This window comes from Astyanax mexicanus, chromosome 13 (genome assembly GCF_023375975.1).
Source record: "Astyanax mexicanus isolate ESR-SI-001 chromosome 13, AstMex3_surface, whole genome shotgun sequence".
Lineage (NCBI taxonomy): Eukaryota > Metazoa > Chordata > Actinopteri > Characiformes > Acestrorhamphidae > Astyanax > Astyanax mexicanus.
This window is the reverse complement of record NC_064420.1, coordinates 29,735,895-29,752,710: the sequence shown is the minus strand read 5'-3', so window position 1 is coordinate 29,752,710 and position 16,816 is coordinate 29,735,895. Positions and strand designations below refer to the sequence as shown.

Here is a 16,816-nt window from a genome sequence, read left to right as displayed (position 1 = left end):
GTGGCCCAATGTGTCGTTTTTAAAATTAGATTAAATTTGATTAGAATATTTTTGAAAAGTTATTCAAATTGTGTTTGAAATTTGTTTCCTAAAGACCGTCAAAAGCAGAGCACTTTAGGTGGCGCTAACATCACAAAAAAAGTATCCTTACAAATCAAGGGAAAACCACAAATTATGATGTGCTTGCTTGTTTTAGGGTCCACTAATTATGACAATAAGGATTAGAGATGTTCTACTTTATTTTCAGACTGAATTTACGGGAGGGTAAAGAAACAGGCAAGTGATATGTGAGGAGAAAGACACTGTGGGGAAAAAGTAATGTTATTTCTGTAGTGCTGTTTGATTTGTGAGCACAAGAGGTCGACAGAGTAAGAGGAATGTTTACTTTCTTGTCTTGTCTTGTGTATTGTTCTTTGAGCTTAACGTTCACCATAACATTAGGTTGCTTTAACATGCTTTTAAAAGCAACATCATGAAGCAGTTTTACTTATTCATTAGTATATGTTGTTTTACTACATTTACTATGGACAATAGATAGACACTGCTTTTTAGTTAGGATGAGTTTTTGCAGGGTGTCATCATATATCACACTGCAAATCCATTGGCAAAAAAAGACAAAAATACGTAAACAATTGTTACAAATTAACTTATATTAGCCAAAAACTTATAAATCTACCAATGGGGTAAGCAAATGTGTCTTAAAATGAGCAATCGCAATGTCTCTGCTATATATTTTGTTAAATTTGGACACAAGCATCTGAATAACTTGACTGGTGAATATTTGTGCTTATTTTAAGGTCAAAATGACTTAGAATACGGTGACAATTCTAAAAAAGACTGAATAAGATTATTATTCTTTACATAATCAAAATAATCTAATTTATAATGTAAGCGAAAATTTCTTCAGAGAAAGAAATAAGGTTTAATGACTTGAAATTAGATTTTAACCAGGTAGGATTGTGTTTTTTGCAGTGCATGCAGTCGTTCGTAATTATATAATATTGGCAATAGGAAGTTTGGTGTGGCCTTTCACTACTTATAAAGTTGAATAACCCATTCAGCAGCATGACTGAGGCTTTCACTGATCTTATTATACAATTCCTTATTCAGTCAGAAGCTTTTAGACTTCTGATCCAGTCCACCTTCTTTTCAACTGAACACACAACCAGTTTTAGCTTCTGTCCTGGGTGTGGGTTGGTTTGTGTGTCTACAGGAGTCAGGCTTAAACAGTTGATTGGAACTATTCTATGCATGAAGAAGCACAGACTGGGAAAGGTCAAGTAAAGTTTGGTTGCTTATCTTTATAATGTTAAAAATGCTTAAATTCAGCCTTTATTGAAATAAATAGTGAAAAAACTTCACTTTTTTGATATGAACGCAGTGGTGACAAGTTGCTGAAAAGTAAATCTAAGTAAAAAAAAACAAACAAAAAGCAAGTGCAAACTCCATTGCCCAGCGATAAAAAAAGATTCATCGACGGACTCCAAGCTAACTAGCCTTAGCGACCATGTTTTTTGTGGTTTTGCACAGCTATAAGCTCAATATATTAAAAAGTTTTTTTTTTGGAAAGTATTTTATATTCTCAAATCATGTTAAATTATTATTATATTAGATTAGAAGAAAGTCATTCAGACATCATTCTTGTGGCCTAATGTACTGATGTTGAGGCCTGTGTATCATTGTTCTCATTGTTCATGTTTTAATCTTTCGGAGATTTGTATTATAATAAACATTTTTCTTAAATAATAGGTCTATGCTTCTTTAGTGTTGCAATGTTGATTCATATAATTCTAAACAGATTTTGCTCATTGAAACAGCCCGAAAAGGTTTTTAAAAGCTCAGTTTTAACGCTCTTCTTACAATAAAAAATGTCAGGTTCAAATCAGACTCGGGCTCATAATGATCTATAATGGTCTAGCTGGATTTTTGGGCCCAATCTAGGCTCTACCAGTGTGCTCATAGCAAGATAAGTTATGTGCTAGATGGATGGGGTTGTGCAGACATTTAACATTCTGCAACATCATGTGTGTACTAGTGTTGTCACAATAACAAAATTGTGACTTTCGATACAATACCTGCCTAATATCTCAATACAGATACTAAAACGATACCTTGACAAAACAAAGTCAGGAAAAGTAATGGAATAACCGATAATTGAACCTAAAACTGTTTTTTTTATTATTAATAAACAACAAAAAACACTAACCGTGTGATATTTATTCAGAGCCCTTCAGTCAGTCTAATGTGTATACGACTGCAGATAATGCCTATTATTTTTAAAGTAAATCTGCAGGTCTGACAGAACAATGCTTTGCTAAGTTTGTACTTTGGTCTGGTCTGTACAGGTTTGAAGCATCGTTTGCAGACCGGGTTTGATGTGTCCACGAGGTTGCCCTGACTGTCACATATGTATGCAAAATAGTTCCATACTTCATTTCGTGTGTGTAGTTTAGTTTCCCAACAAGCTGAAGAAGGTCCGTAAATTTGCTCGTATTAGCAGCCATGCTACGCGTTCTCTTCTGACTGAGTGGCTCGTGACTGAGAGAGGAGGCAAGTGCTGGAGTGCTGCGCGCGCACACTGCCCCCTGTGGCACTATTTGGAAATGCCGCTCTTATTTTAAAACACGCTCATTTATTTAGCACCGGTGTTCTGTCGAGTTATGCTACCCACCGATACGTGCTTCCTAAAGACACTGCGCATGCGGTGAACTACACTTTTTATTTATATACAACCTGGACTCAGTGTCATTGCACAAAAGTGTGAATGGAAATGAATAATAAATACAATAATTATAATTTTAAAAAATACAAAAGCAGTTTTAGTGACTTCTCACTGCCATAACTTTACCATTATAGTGATTAAAGCTTTACATATATACTAGCTTGTTATATGTATTTGGACTTCTACTGGGAACATGCTCTTATATGGCGCTTTTTTATTTTTACAGTTAAATTATACACTAGGCTAGCACGGTTTGACAGGGTAGCACAACTCGACAGAAAACAGGTAGTAAATAAAAGAGGTATTGAACAGTTTTTAATGTCGAAGTAAAAATCTGAGAAAAAAGAAGGACACACAGACATTTCTTGTACAATTTAACAAATTTACAAACTTTATTTCTTTCTTTACAAAATTCAGAAAATTTAAATGCACGTCATCCATGGTTTCATAGTCAGCATTAGCTGCTGATCAAAGATTCTGCACACCCAGGCACTGGCACCTTTGATGCTGTGCCAAAAGAAAAAGAAAGAACTTTAAGGAGCATTTACAGTCAGAGTCTTCAGTCCCTGTAAGGACATCCACACACAGGGAGAGGGAGAAAAGGGTAAGTGCAATACAGGACGGGGTGCATCAACAACACGCGCACTTGTTGGCCTACTAGATTCCGGTATAGTTCCGTTCAGCATTCATCAAAAAGAAAAGGAGGATTATATTTAAACCATTGCAGGACAAACAACCTGAAGTAACTGAGGGCAAACCCATGGATGAAGTAACAATGAAGACAGATCTGGTAAACTGAGTTCATACTGAGTTAAACATGGAGAGCACACCGACATTCACATTCGGTCATATATATGTAACTATATATATACAGCAAAACTCCAGCGGAATACTCCAGTGGGATGAACCTGCTGTTTTCTCCTCTACATGTAAACCATTCCTGATGAACCAAAAAGCTGTCAAATTAACAGGCAGACAGATCATAAGTAAATTATACATCCTGTTAGGTGGAGTTACAAGACCTGTCAATCCACTACAGACGGTTGCGGATTATTGATTTAACTTGAAAGGATAAAAAAAAAAATAATAATAAAATATATTGCATCCGATTGAATTAGGTAGAAATTTCATTATGGGATTACTTTTTTTTTTTCCAGTAAAATTTTTTCCCTATAGAGACCAAGTTTTTTTTTTTTTGCATTTCACACATGCATAGACTATCAAAAGCATTTTTTTTGCCATTTTTACCACACATGTGCGTTTATTTTTAAAAATGATTCCCCTTATCAAATATTTTTTAAATTAGAAATATAATTGTTATATATATTTAAAAAACGTGGGAAATATTTCCATCCACATAGAAATGAAAACACTTGCACGACCACTATACTAGTGCATCTCAAAAAATGAAAATATAATTGAAAAGATACTTTATTTCAGTAATTCAGTTGTGAATATCATATATAGATGTATTATAGCTTACAGCCAATAAAAAAATCCAAAAATCTGTGTCTCAGAAAATTTGAATATTATATAAATCCAATTGGTATTATTTGCAGTGTGGGCAGTGTGCCAAGTCCTGCTGGAAAATGAAATCTGCATCTCCGTAAAAGAAAAAAAAACAACTTTTTTTGGAGATGCAGATTTCATTTTCCAGCAGGAATTGGCACACTGCTTACGCTGCCAAAAGTACTTACCTGGTCTTATATAATATTCTAATTTCAAAATCGAAACATCTTGTGCTATCAGTCTACTTGTAGTGTTTTTAACTTGCGTAATTTACAATATAGCAAGTAAAGAGATTCAGCCTAAAATATGCATGAATTATGATGTGAGCTTTTTTAAAAACTCTATTTTCCCTGTCCACGTGAAAGCACTGAAAACAGAGCTTTCAGAAAAATCCCCAACTTGGAGAGTATTGTTTCAGAAAGCTTATCAGAAGTTTTCAGTGAGCATTTTTTTAATGTGGACAGAAGGCCAAAACACAGGCTAAAGGTTTCTGTTTTTAAACAATATTTGGATATGTGTGGACAGGGCCTTAAAGGTTAAGGGCTTTATCTTTTTTTTTAGTAAAAGAATATAGAATATTTAAATGGCTTTGTGTTGTGTTTTTATGTATTGGTTTTATAAAATGTCAATTTAATATTTGGTATTCATTTACCAATAGAATCAACAGTCAGAACCCAGCTGTGTGGCTTTTTCCCCAAACATGACACATGTATTGCATCTTCTAATCATCTAATCAGGCTGTTCACTTTGCTGTTCTTTTTGCTTTAATATTCAGTGTGGAACCTGTGGGAGCGATGCCCTGAAGTGAGTCGTTTGCTAAGTCAGCACTTCTTCAGGAGGCGCTCTTTTTTTACCGCAGACCCAATGCAGCAGAGCCTGCGCTCTCTTTTCCTCCCCTCCAGTCATGGGGAAGACAACTGGGACAGGCGTACAGTAAAGTAAGTGCGGGAGCAGGCTGCCGGGACTGGCAGGACCCAGACGAATGGCTGTGGAAATGCTGGAAAAGGGGCTTTAACGAGCAGCTAATCTTGTTGGCCCTTTTTTGGCTGGCGGAACCCTCTCATTTGGGGCCCTACAGCTTAAAAATAGGGAGTCGGGGGGGTTCGATATGTGTGTTTGTTCACTCCAGCACGGTCTCTTGCCAAAACCAAGAGGCATTCCAGTCCCATGCTGGGTGCTAAACCCCCAAACTCGAACCGCAGAGCTAAATATAATTCAGCTTCACTGAAATATGAAATCACCCCCCACCTTCTGTTTACTGCTTTTGGGAAATAGCAACGTAAAAAATATATTTAAACTCTGGGTCAGATTTGTAAATGGTTTTCCCAGAACCAGTGATGACTTCTGCTGGCTTCTGGACGCACTTAATTCCCCTGCTAAAGGAACAGTTACGAGTGATGAGTCCTCGTTGACTGCATGTCTTTCCGCTGTCCTGCTAATGGCTATATTTAGCAAGCTGTTTGTGCTCCATCAAAGGTCTAATTGCCCCCCAGGCAAATGGAAAAGAGAGTCAAAAGGAGGCTGGTTTGTTTAGAAACACCATCCAGGCCCTTCCCTCCAGATTCTACTGGAACAACCTTGCAGTGGGCCATCTGAGACCCCGAACGTGAGTTATTATGAGTTGAAAAAAGTCATGGACGGTGACAGAAATGTATCCCTATTTTTGTTTTAAAGGAGAGAAGAGCATCCACTGGTTAAAACATGACTCACCCAAGGTCAGCCCATCAGTTTGCTTCTTATGCTGCAAGTGGAGAAAGGTCAGTGTGCTATTGGAAAAGATGGCTGTTGAGTGAACTGACATGCCAATAAAAAAATATGATGAGTTTTCCAATCATAAAGTAGAATTCAAATGTGATTTTGAGCTCTTTATAAAGTCATTATAAAGATGAACATCGTAGCTAAGTGGTTCAGCAGACTACGATGGTGTAACTATGATCCAATGACTTCAATGGCATCAGCTGCCAGACATATTTGCGAACATAATTGGCTTTGCTCTCTTTGGGTGGATAGATGGTGCTCTTTCCTCCTTTAAGATGCTGGTCAGCATGGGTCTCTGCACATTTTTCTCAGAGTGAAAACAGAAGGTGGCTGGCTTTATATCAGTGGAGGCATTTGCTAGCATTCACCCTCCTAGTGTTGGGAAAATTGCTAGCGATGTAGAATTCATAAATTAATACTAAAGAGAATTAGTCCACTCTGATCAGGAGATTGCTGGTTGGAATCTCAGCAGCAATCAGCAGCCAGAGTCTGAGAGAGCACAATTGGCCTTACTCTCTCTGGGTGGGTAGATGGCACACTCTCAACACATCACTCCTAGGGTGATGTCAATCAGCACAAGGCGTCTGTGAGCTGATGTATCAGAACCGTCTTCCTCCGAGCACTGTGATGCTACTCAGCAATGCTGCATCAGCAGCAGTTTAAAAAGAGGCAGTGGCTGACTTTACATGTGTCGGAGGAAGCATGTGCTAGTCTTTACCCTCCTAGTGTTGGGGCATCATTAGTGATAGGGGGAGTGCAGCTGAGTGGCTTGGATAATAAGCATTAATGCCTAGCCTAAATGGGGAGAAAAATGTGATAAAAAAAAGAAAAAGAAATGGGCCAATTGGCATTCTAAATTGGGGAAGAAAATGGGCTAAACTTGGAAGCAGAATTATTTAAACATCATAGCTCACTACAAGAGCTAAATGTAGATCAGAATGCATTGTGAATCTTACTAAAGCAACAGACAGTGGTGCTAGTTACAGTTTATGAGCCACTGGTTACTGTGAACATTAAATATTGGGCTTATGTTTTAAAACAACATAAATAATGGTTAAAGAATATTTCGCGGACATCTCAATATGATAATGAAGTGTTCTCAAATTCGCTTGTGTTTCTATCGCTACTAAGTAAATTAAATACTATCTCCCTATATAGTGCACTACTTATGAGGGAGTAAGCATCCGTTTCCACCGCAGCAATAGACTTTTGCAGGCCATCCACTGTTTCTCCACTGAGCTTCTCTCCTGCCTTTAAGACAAAAATCGAGCATTGCATTCTCCCCTTGTACGCTCCATAGCATACACATACACATCCATTAAATACCTAACACACAGTCATACCCTATTAAATTAGAGAAATACACTGAGCATCTGAGGATTGTTGCTTGCATAATCTGTTAAGAATAAAAGAAAAGAAAAGATCACGATTGTCCATGAAGGGTGTCCGAAACCCTGCTTTCACAAAAAAAAAATTAGTAGTGATAATATTCCAAAGAACCAAAGAACATGCTGTTGTTCTCCAAAGTCTTGCTGTGTTATTCGCATCCCTGCACATTTGGTTTGATGTGCTCAGCAGTCTGGCTGCCCTGGATCGAGCAAATCGTACGTCAACATCGTCAACAAGACATCTGCAGTGAGAACGATCTGTTCCCGAAAAGCTTTAGTCTCTGTACAGTGCTGTGGAGACTCCACAAGGAGCCTCTTTCCTGGCTGATGGTTCACACAAGTTGATCAAACGATTCAGGTGATGTGAATCTACTGTGGAAGCTGGTATTCAGTGAGTCGTTGAGTCATAGGCTTGAGGCTTTTCTTGCTGGTGATTTAGGTTCGGAAGCTTCAGTTTAAGAGCTGGGAGATCCATAACCGAGGGTCGAAAGCTTGCGTCCACCGCAAAGAAATTCAACAATAGATTCCAAAAGATCCCATTAGATTCCAAAATACCAGTATCTCCACTTTTTCTGCTATTCTCCAAGATAAGAAGGATGAAGGTGACCAATTCCATCAGTTCTACATCTCGAGTGTTGAGAGGTCAGATGAGGCCTTTGACAAAGCTGGTGTCCAGGTGCACAATGAGTATGCGGAGGAAGGACATCTCTTTCCGCGTGTTCTCGAAGATAATGCGCGGGTCATCAGACTGGCAGCGCAGGCAGTTGGGAGCCATCACCATGGCCAGGTTGTTCACGTCCATCTTAGTCTTGCTCACATTCACTGGCTGGGCAAAGACCTGACGGAAAAAAATAGATTATGTTAGATAAAGGTAACGTGTGCATAATTTGAATTGAAAATATGTCTTTGTCTGTGTGTGAAAATAGTGTTAATTTTGGAGGAAAAAGAAAGCATGAAAGAGCTCGTTTACACTTTGTCACTTCAGGTAAATAGTATCTGGAATCTTTTTTTTTTTTTTTTTTTTTTAGATTTTAGCCACATGTGCACAAACCAATGGAATTATTATTTCTTCAAACTCAGAGAAAAGCAGCAGCTTCAGCAGTCCATGTAGTACTGCATGTGGCACAGTTATGTTGTTATGTTTACCCTGCTACAGCATGTAGCTCAAATGTGTCTTGTGTTTGTTTACACTTGCATTTTTCTATGGATTAGCCTTCCGAATATAATCCCGATAGATGAATAAAGGTATTCTTTTGAGAAGTATTCAACTTTTTTTATTTTTTAGCTAAATATGTTTTGTGAAAATGTACAGCTGCAGTTTTGTAGCATAATCTACTGCTGTGGTTTTTTGTTTGATTGTAGAGTGTTGGTGCACTGTACGCTTTTTAAATGGCCATCTTAAGTAAAATGTATAATTAAAAAATAGCAAATTTAGGAGTCTGTGTATGTTCCTGTTTTTAATCTCTGAAACTGCCGGAAAATAGCGTAATGAGCTTTATTTGAGAACACACCATAGAAATGCAGTGCAATTGGAAAACAGATTTCAGGAAAGATAAGGCCTTACAGCATTTCTTACTATAGATTTGTAGATGGTGGGATAATAATCTTAGTAATGTGTTAGGAAGACTACTGTGGGCCTCCAGAATGAAGAAATGTCTCAGCATAGATCTGTACAGTCTCCAGAACTGCAGTGGGTGAATGGATTTTATTATTGTGGTGGAGGAAAGCGTGAACATTTAATTTGTCATCCATCTTTATGAGTATGTATGTCTTAAAAAAAACTTAAGTAGCCAAAAAGTCTTGTTGTGTGGGTGTGTGTTCTACCTGTAAGAAGTGAATGAAGTAGCAGAGCACCAGTCTGTTGAGCTCTGGTAATGACTGAACTACATTGATGGCTGCCTCGGGATCCTCGTAGTGACTGATGCACTGTGTGTAGAAATTCTGTGGAATCACCGGCTCCTCCAGCTCCCTGTACCACAGCTTAAGCAGTGATGCTGAGAGAAAGAGAGAGGGAGAGAGAGAGAGAAAGAGAGTGAGATAGAAGAGAGAGAGAGAAAGAAAGAAAACAAAGAAAAGTCCAAAATAAGTCAGAAGATATAGAAGATATAGATCACAGAATATAACTGATGTTTATTACTCAAAAACGTTTAAAATAATACTAAAAGTAAATAACAATTTAACAATAAACTATAAATAATTAATAATAAGCAATTTAATAGTACAAAGAAGATAACCTAAACAAAACAACATTAATAATAATCAGAATCTGTAAAATCATATTGTAGTAGACGTATTTGCATATCAGTTATTATTACACTGAAGATCAAGTGTCCATATTTAAATGATGAATATACCACAAAATCCTAAGGTATACTCTCTTACAATGTTATGTTAGCTGTATACAGAGGGAACCCTAATACATATCTTTTACAATTTTTATTTTTTTTCAGTGTTTCACGTGGAATACCCAGAATTAGTAAAAGAAGATCTAGGTCTTGGTCAATTCCCCAAAATTTTTCAAACTACAGTATGCTGACTCTCAAGGCCCAATACGGTTGCATTTTAAAACATGACAAAATACAATAGGTGTTGTCTCATGTTCCAATTTTTTATTCACATTTTGTATGGATAATACGATGCTCTTACCTGGGACGTTAGGGTCAGAGAGGTTGTCTGGAATTTTCCACTGGTCCACCTGTAGTTTGAGGGCATTCACTTCATCAATGTCTCCTGGTACTCTGCAGCACAGAAATGACATCATTTAGATACTCTGTGACACTGTTCTTCATCTTATTTTTACTCCATTATCTTGCTGGTCATGTCTGAAACACCAGGGGCCCAGAATTTCCCAGAGCAAAAATAACCTTTTACCTAAAGAGATTTCTGGTGCTGACCCAACATTAACTTCACAATTTAGTCCAGGATTAGCCTAATCTGTGAACCAGAAAACCTGCTTTACTGGCCCGTCCCATGAAGCATGTTCAAACAAGTTTTAGCTTCGGAAATCTCAGGATTATCTCATTTTATGAAAGAGCTGGTAGTGATAGGAACCAGAGGTCAGAAGAGTTTAAGGACAATGCTGATGCTGTTTTAGAGCTTGACAATAATTCAATATCTATATTTATTGTTAAAGAAAATATGTCAATAATGGTGATTAAATTTTTTAAATTCTTATATTTCAGTAGCCTGCCCGTGGACCGCATTAAGCTAGTAAAAAAAACAGGTATCCAAAAACACTGTATGAAGCCTGATCATTTTAGAGAACACAGCTGTACTGCTCCACAGCTCAATCCTGAGGGCTTTCTAACATATCTAGCTAGATTCCTGTTTAATTAAGTACAAGTATTTATTATAAGTAGTGTCCACAAACATGTAGACATATAGTGTATGTGGTAAGTTTCCTTTGCCCTGCTGAAAAATACTATATTGGTCATATAACTGATGCCACAAGTTTTGTAAAAAGCTCAAACGTTACCTAAAAAAGGACTGAAGGAGCACACCTTAATCAGAAACCTGACTCTGATTAGCCCTTAGGACTCATGCTCTCTGGAGCAGGTTAGGTGTGCAGCATGATATTGTATCACAAGGAAAATTTGTTGTCCAATATTGCAAAAAAACTAAACTTGGTTTTTAGATTGAGATTAGCTTGTTAAATAAAAAAAAAAAACTTAGCATACTAAGTTAAAGGGATCATCATCTATATTGAACTGGCCACAAGGTGGCACCAGTTCACACAATACGAATAGACTCCTTTGATCTTAGAATGACATTGGTATGGCAGATAAACAAAAGCATGCCTGATTGTGAACATGTTTTTCTGCCATCTCAGTCAAATTGTTCTATCAGATTTAATAGAAGCAGATGGTCCAGTGTATATATATGTGTGTGTGTGTGTGTGTGTGTGTGTGCGTGCGCTGTATTACACACCAGGACTGACTGAATAGAAGCTGAAAGATGATGACATAGGCAATATAATGAACAAGAGCCCTGAAGTGAATATTATATTAAAAAGAAGAAAAAAAGGGAAGACACTTAATATGGGGTTATATTAAAAACAGGAGATTCGCTCATTAGGTGAAAGCGGATGAAAAACAAATGACCAGGGACAGGTTTCCTGACACCACTCACATCGGTTACAGGCATAATAAAAATATAATTAGAAAAGGGACAGGGAGAGATGGAAAGAATGTGTTTTCCTAGTTAACTATGTCTGTACACACACACACACACACATACACAGAGCAGGAATGCAAATACTCATTTCAGACACTCAGTCAATGGACCATATTTACTAAGCGTGTCGACAGTAAAGGTCCTTTGAAGGCGCATCTAATTTTTACAAATGAAACAAACACATCTTTTAAAAAATATATATATACAAATAACATCAAATCCGAAACTGACTGACAGTATTTTTTGTTTAAATCAGGGCCTGTTCAACTTCCTGACGTATTAGATGCCTTACAACCAGGCCGACCAATCAGAGACGAGATCCGTTGAGCAGCAGCAGCAGCAGTTCCAGTGTTGTGGTTGCAGAACAAACAAATGCTCCTTATTACAGCAAGACGAACTACATGATGACTGGAAATGCAGAGCAAAGAAAATATATGGCGTGGCGGAGAAAAGCTTTAAGGCTGGGGAATGATGAAGATTACATGCCCCCTTTTGTAACCATTTATAAAGTTTGTCCTGGTGTGTTATAAGTCTACGCAGAAAGACAATAAGCAGAGAAACTGAAAGAATGGGCATTTTTTGAGAAGGGCTGCATGTTGAAATTCAATACCAATAATGCACCGATCAGAATGTCTTGGTACAACCGAGTACCGAAAGGTCTCAAAAAAACTTGCTCTTGTCTCTCAACCACTTGCTCTCTCTTGTCTCCCTTTCTCTCTACTCTGAGATATTATAATACAGTACAAAATGTCTAGTCTGTCAGACCTAAACCACACTACACTATTATTACTGTCCCCATCAGAATAATAATGGGGAATTCCAACATAAATAAAAATCATGAATCATGATTTTAAATAATTTTTAAGTAATTGACACCACTAATATAATTGAATTCTCCCAATCTAATGCTGATATTCCTGAAAAAAGAACTTTTGAAACCTGAACTGCATTCAGCAGTATTCTTAGGAAAATATATTCATAGTTTAAGCTGTTAAAGTAATGCTTTTGTTTTTGTTCTTAATAAATTACCACAATCATGCTAGAAAAGATCCAAAAGTATGTTAGCCTCTTATGGTGACAGTATGAGCATTAGATTACTCATGTCGGAAGTGAAATAAATCTATTGTGTGAGAATAATTATCACTTTTTATATATTTTTGGTAGCAATTCTGAAAAAGGTATCGAATAAAGTACCGCTTGGGTATCGGTACAGAATTCAAGGTACTGTACCGGTTTAGAAAATCTTTAATATGACACCTAGCCCTATTTACGAGAGCTGTGCAAGTTCTGTAGCTTTGCTTACAGAAAAACACTAGGATTCCGCTAGGATTTAAAAATCGTTGATGTTTACAAAAAATCTGTAGTTGATGTAAAAAGTCTGATTCAGGTCTATCCTGCCCAGACTGTCTTTGATTGAATGTAAAAGCCCAAACCAACTCTCACAACTGTTCAAACTCTAATGAATGCAGTCCATCTTGCACATACTTCACCACAGAGAGTCAGCTCAGTAACTGGGGCTTGTTTGGCTCTTTTGATAGCACTGAGGCGAAACCGACACTCGCTTTTTGAAAAGGCATCAGCCAGCATAACAAATGAAGGCGCTGTCCTGTTTAAACGATTAATGCTCTCAATTTTAGTTCTCCTTTTGCCAAATGTCAAACAGTCGGGGATCTGTTTAGAAAAATCGCTCCTGTAGGGACCATCCAGCCATGGGGCCGCTGAGGGTGCAGCGCCTGAGAAGACGCTCACTGTAATGACGAATGCGAGGATGAGCTGTTTTGCATAGTATTGTTCTGCAGTGAAGGGGAAGTGGGGGAGCAGAAAACAGGATTGAACCATCAGTCTTTGAACTGGATATCGCAGACACACGTCTGGTTTGGGTGTTATAATTAACTTGGCTAGACACGCAGAGGAGAAATGAAGTAGTGAAATGGCTCCTCTCCCAGTGTGGGAGATATGACCTGTTTTTAAAAGTATGTTTTACTGCAAGAAGAAGGGCAACTCCAGACTGACTGCATTTCAAAATATGTGGTGCTTTCTTTTTGTTGCTGCCCGCCAGACTCCCCTTGATCCTTTGGTTCCTTGATTTCCAAAGGAAATGCAAAATTTACTGATGGTCAGTGATGCTTTGGAGAACCATGTCATCTGCTGGTGTTGGTCCACTGTTTTATAACCATACTTACAATAAAAAAAAAGAAACGCTTGAAACAAATCACACTTGAAATACATCTATATTATATATAATATATGATATATCAAAACTAAATTAGGGAAATAAAGTAACTTTTTAATATTATACATTTTTTTATGAGATGCATTAGTACATGATTGCAAGCTAATAAATATATAGGTAAACTTTTGTTTCAATTTGCTTATTTTAATGTTTTTAGATTTAAATATGTACCTTGAATGCATTCTAATTCTCAGAGGACTCTCCCCAGCCAGTGACACCCTTTACATCACTATTCACTCCTGTGCCCACTCCTGTGACATCAATTAATTCACTGTAAGCTCTCTATCTGTGTGTGTATCTCACCTAAAGATGCCTTCTGTCTGAGCTCCGCCGAGGTTTAGCACACACTGAGAGAGCTGCACCTGCACCCAGGGCAGCCTCCTCTGAGGGAAGAGCTCGCTCTGCCGCTCCATGATTTCCTCCAGGGCACTCCCAAACAGAGACGGCGTCACAATGGCATTGCGTCCGTGATCAATCTCATCGAGAGTGGGCTTCCTGAGACCCTGTGGAGGGAAAAATGAGAGATAGAGATGAGTACCATCCTGACATATTTGGAATCTGGAAGAATTGATTACAATGTGAAATGTTTCAAAACTGGACTTAGACTATAATCCTTTTACTAGGGGCCATTTAACTCAGTTTTGTAACATGATGGAGAAGAATGAAAGCTAACTAAAGACAAAAGTAAAGTTCAGACATCATACATATATCAAATCAAACAGCAAAAACCTACTCTATATACCCAGTACAGTAACATCATTCTGCTATCATAAATCAGACATTTATTCATCTTGGATACAGACAGCATTAGGGCTAACATACTCTAAGCCTACTCTTGAGTTTGGGTGTTAGCTAGCACTGATCCACTAGCTGCATTCTGGTGTTCTGAGGTCAATAACTAAAGACTGGAGTGAACTATAGCCATAATCCACATATCAAACCACACATATCAAACCACAGAACCTACTAATCTAATCAACACAGTGCCATCCAGCCATTTATTCAGCTTGGAAAACAGATAGTCATTAGTCGTTATGGCTAATCCACCATTTTGAGCTTCATAATAAAAGTCCCCAAGATTAGATCATATTAATTAGAAGATGTATAGTAAGTATGTATACGCTCATTGAGTATTTTAGTTGGATTTATTTGGATTTATACAGCATTATACAGGAGTTTTAGTTTAGTTTTCCAGCAGTATTAGCATTAGCTGCTAAGTGAGCTAAGCGCTAAAAGTCAAGAGGTGAGTATTATCGGCCTGTAGCTTGCTGCTAAACTCAGCTATTACTGCCGGAGCAGCATTAGCATTATTCGCTAACCGCGCTAAAGTGCGACACCCCTGTTCCTTACTAGTGTCGCATAAAAAAAAGTGCCTCATAATCCGGTGCGCTTTATAGTGCGAATAATTCGGTAGGACACACAGAATTGGAACAGGACCCTCTGGAGGAGATCCACAAACATATTAGCAGGTGTGGACTAGAGAGATATACAGCCCAGAAGCATTGAGCAGTGGAACAGAGGAACTGTTTTCTTTGGAATGATTGTGTCCATCCAGTACTTTTGGGATAAGTTGGGGAGTTGAGATGGAGGTGGAATGGTGATGATTTTTTTTAACCCAATCAAATCCTAACAGCAAAACCTTTTGCTTTTTTTTTTAAATCCCTTGTTTTTGGAAAAAGCAATGAATGAACATGTGCCCCAACATTTTTTGCCCCCAACATTTTTTACTGGTATACAGTACCAGTCATTCTGTTAGTGATGGAACTCAGCACTGGCTTCAGCACTTTTAGCACAGTACGCCTTCACACCACTATACTACAGTATAATGTACGACTGTGTGGTGGGGCCTTAAAAATAGCACCCCAGTAAAAACAGTGGAGACACTGGTGGGACAGCTGATTACAGGGTAAGGACTGGAGAAAGGACAGAAAAGGAGGGGGCTGGAGCTAATGTAACTTTTACTGTGATGTGTGTGTGTGTGTGCGTGCGCGTGTCTGGGGGAGGGGGTGCCTGGGGGGTTATTATAGCCCCCCTCCAAAGTCTGAGTGGTTCTCATGAAGCTTTCCTAAGGGCTTAGTGCTCTGATTGCTAACACATGTAGGCACTTGCACACTGCTACTCTGTGTGTTACACTTCAGCAGTCAAAGGCCAGTCTGAACACATTACAGCCTGTTTCATTTTGGCACCTTAAACATTCAGAGAGACCATCTCCGCATGCTTCCCTCCACCAAAGTGTTTTAAATCCTTGACCTTTCAGATACCCAGTGGAAAGCACTTCTGTTTACCTGGAGAGCGCAGATGACTTTAATCAACCAGAGTCCAGAGTGCCTCCTGGCCACAATTACTGGTCTGGAATCGGGCTAATCAGGCCAAATAATTACGGCTAAGAAGGAAGGGATAAACAGGTCTGTGATCAGTAACTAGAGTCTTTCTTACCTTCTTGCCTCCGGTCACAGCAACCTTCTGCAGCTTGCGGTAACAGTACTTGGCGTAAGTGCTGATTGGCAGACCTGTGAAGGACATGAATAACCAACGTCAAATGCTTTGCTGTGAGAACAGAACAAAAATTCTATGGTCTTGTGATTGTACCACAGTCCAAAGGTCTAAATTCTGTGTGTGGAATTTGTATTGGAAAAGATGCATTTTAACAGATTAGGCAAAACAAATGAAATTCAGATTTAAAATCAATGCCCAAAAGGTCACAGAAGTCATAAATATACAAGAATATAGACAAACATTTTCTGCTTGTGGTTTCTATGTGCATAGTGTTATGACATGGCAAATCAGGGGAACTGTGGAAGTCAAGATGAGATATGAAAGAATAATAAAATGCTTGGGGAGAACTGCTCATATGCTGATAAGACAGAAAAAATGCTCATTTGATTGCAATGAACCTGCATAAAAGTCAAGAGCGTGGAGCACTGTCATAATTTGCAGCTTCAACATTTGTGGACAGATCTTAAACAGGAACATCTTTACAGCTTGCAAATATGATGTATAAAAGATATTTATATTCTATTTTTGTAATACTCC

General features: G+C 38.2%; 1 protein-coding gene across 2 annotated transcripts in view; it reads right to left on the bottom strand.

Moving 5' to 3' along the window:
• Positions 1-3,083: 3,083 nt before the first annotated feature.
• Positions 3,084-16,816, bottom strand: part of arhgap46b (Rho GTPase activating protein 46b) — a 126,198-nt gene continuing 112,465 nt past the window's right edge. For both annotated transcript variants that reach the window (XM_007250754.4, XM_007250755.4), the window contains 5 exons: positions 16,220-16,293; positions 14,087-14,286; positions 10,024-10,115; positions 9,202-9,371; positions 3,084-8,215 (listed from right to left, as the gene is read on the bottom strand). In XM_007250754.4, the coding sequence (XP_007250816.3) occupies positions 8,021-8,215; positions 9,202-9,371; positions 10,024-10,115; positions 14,087-14,286; positions 16,220-16,293 (731 nt within the window). In that variant the 3' untranslated portion in view covers positions 3,084-8,020. The remainder of the gene's footprint in view (positions 8,216-9,201; positions 9,372-10,023; positions 10,116-14,086; positions 14,287-16,219; positions 16,294-16,816) is intronic.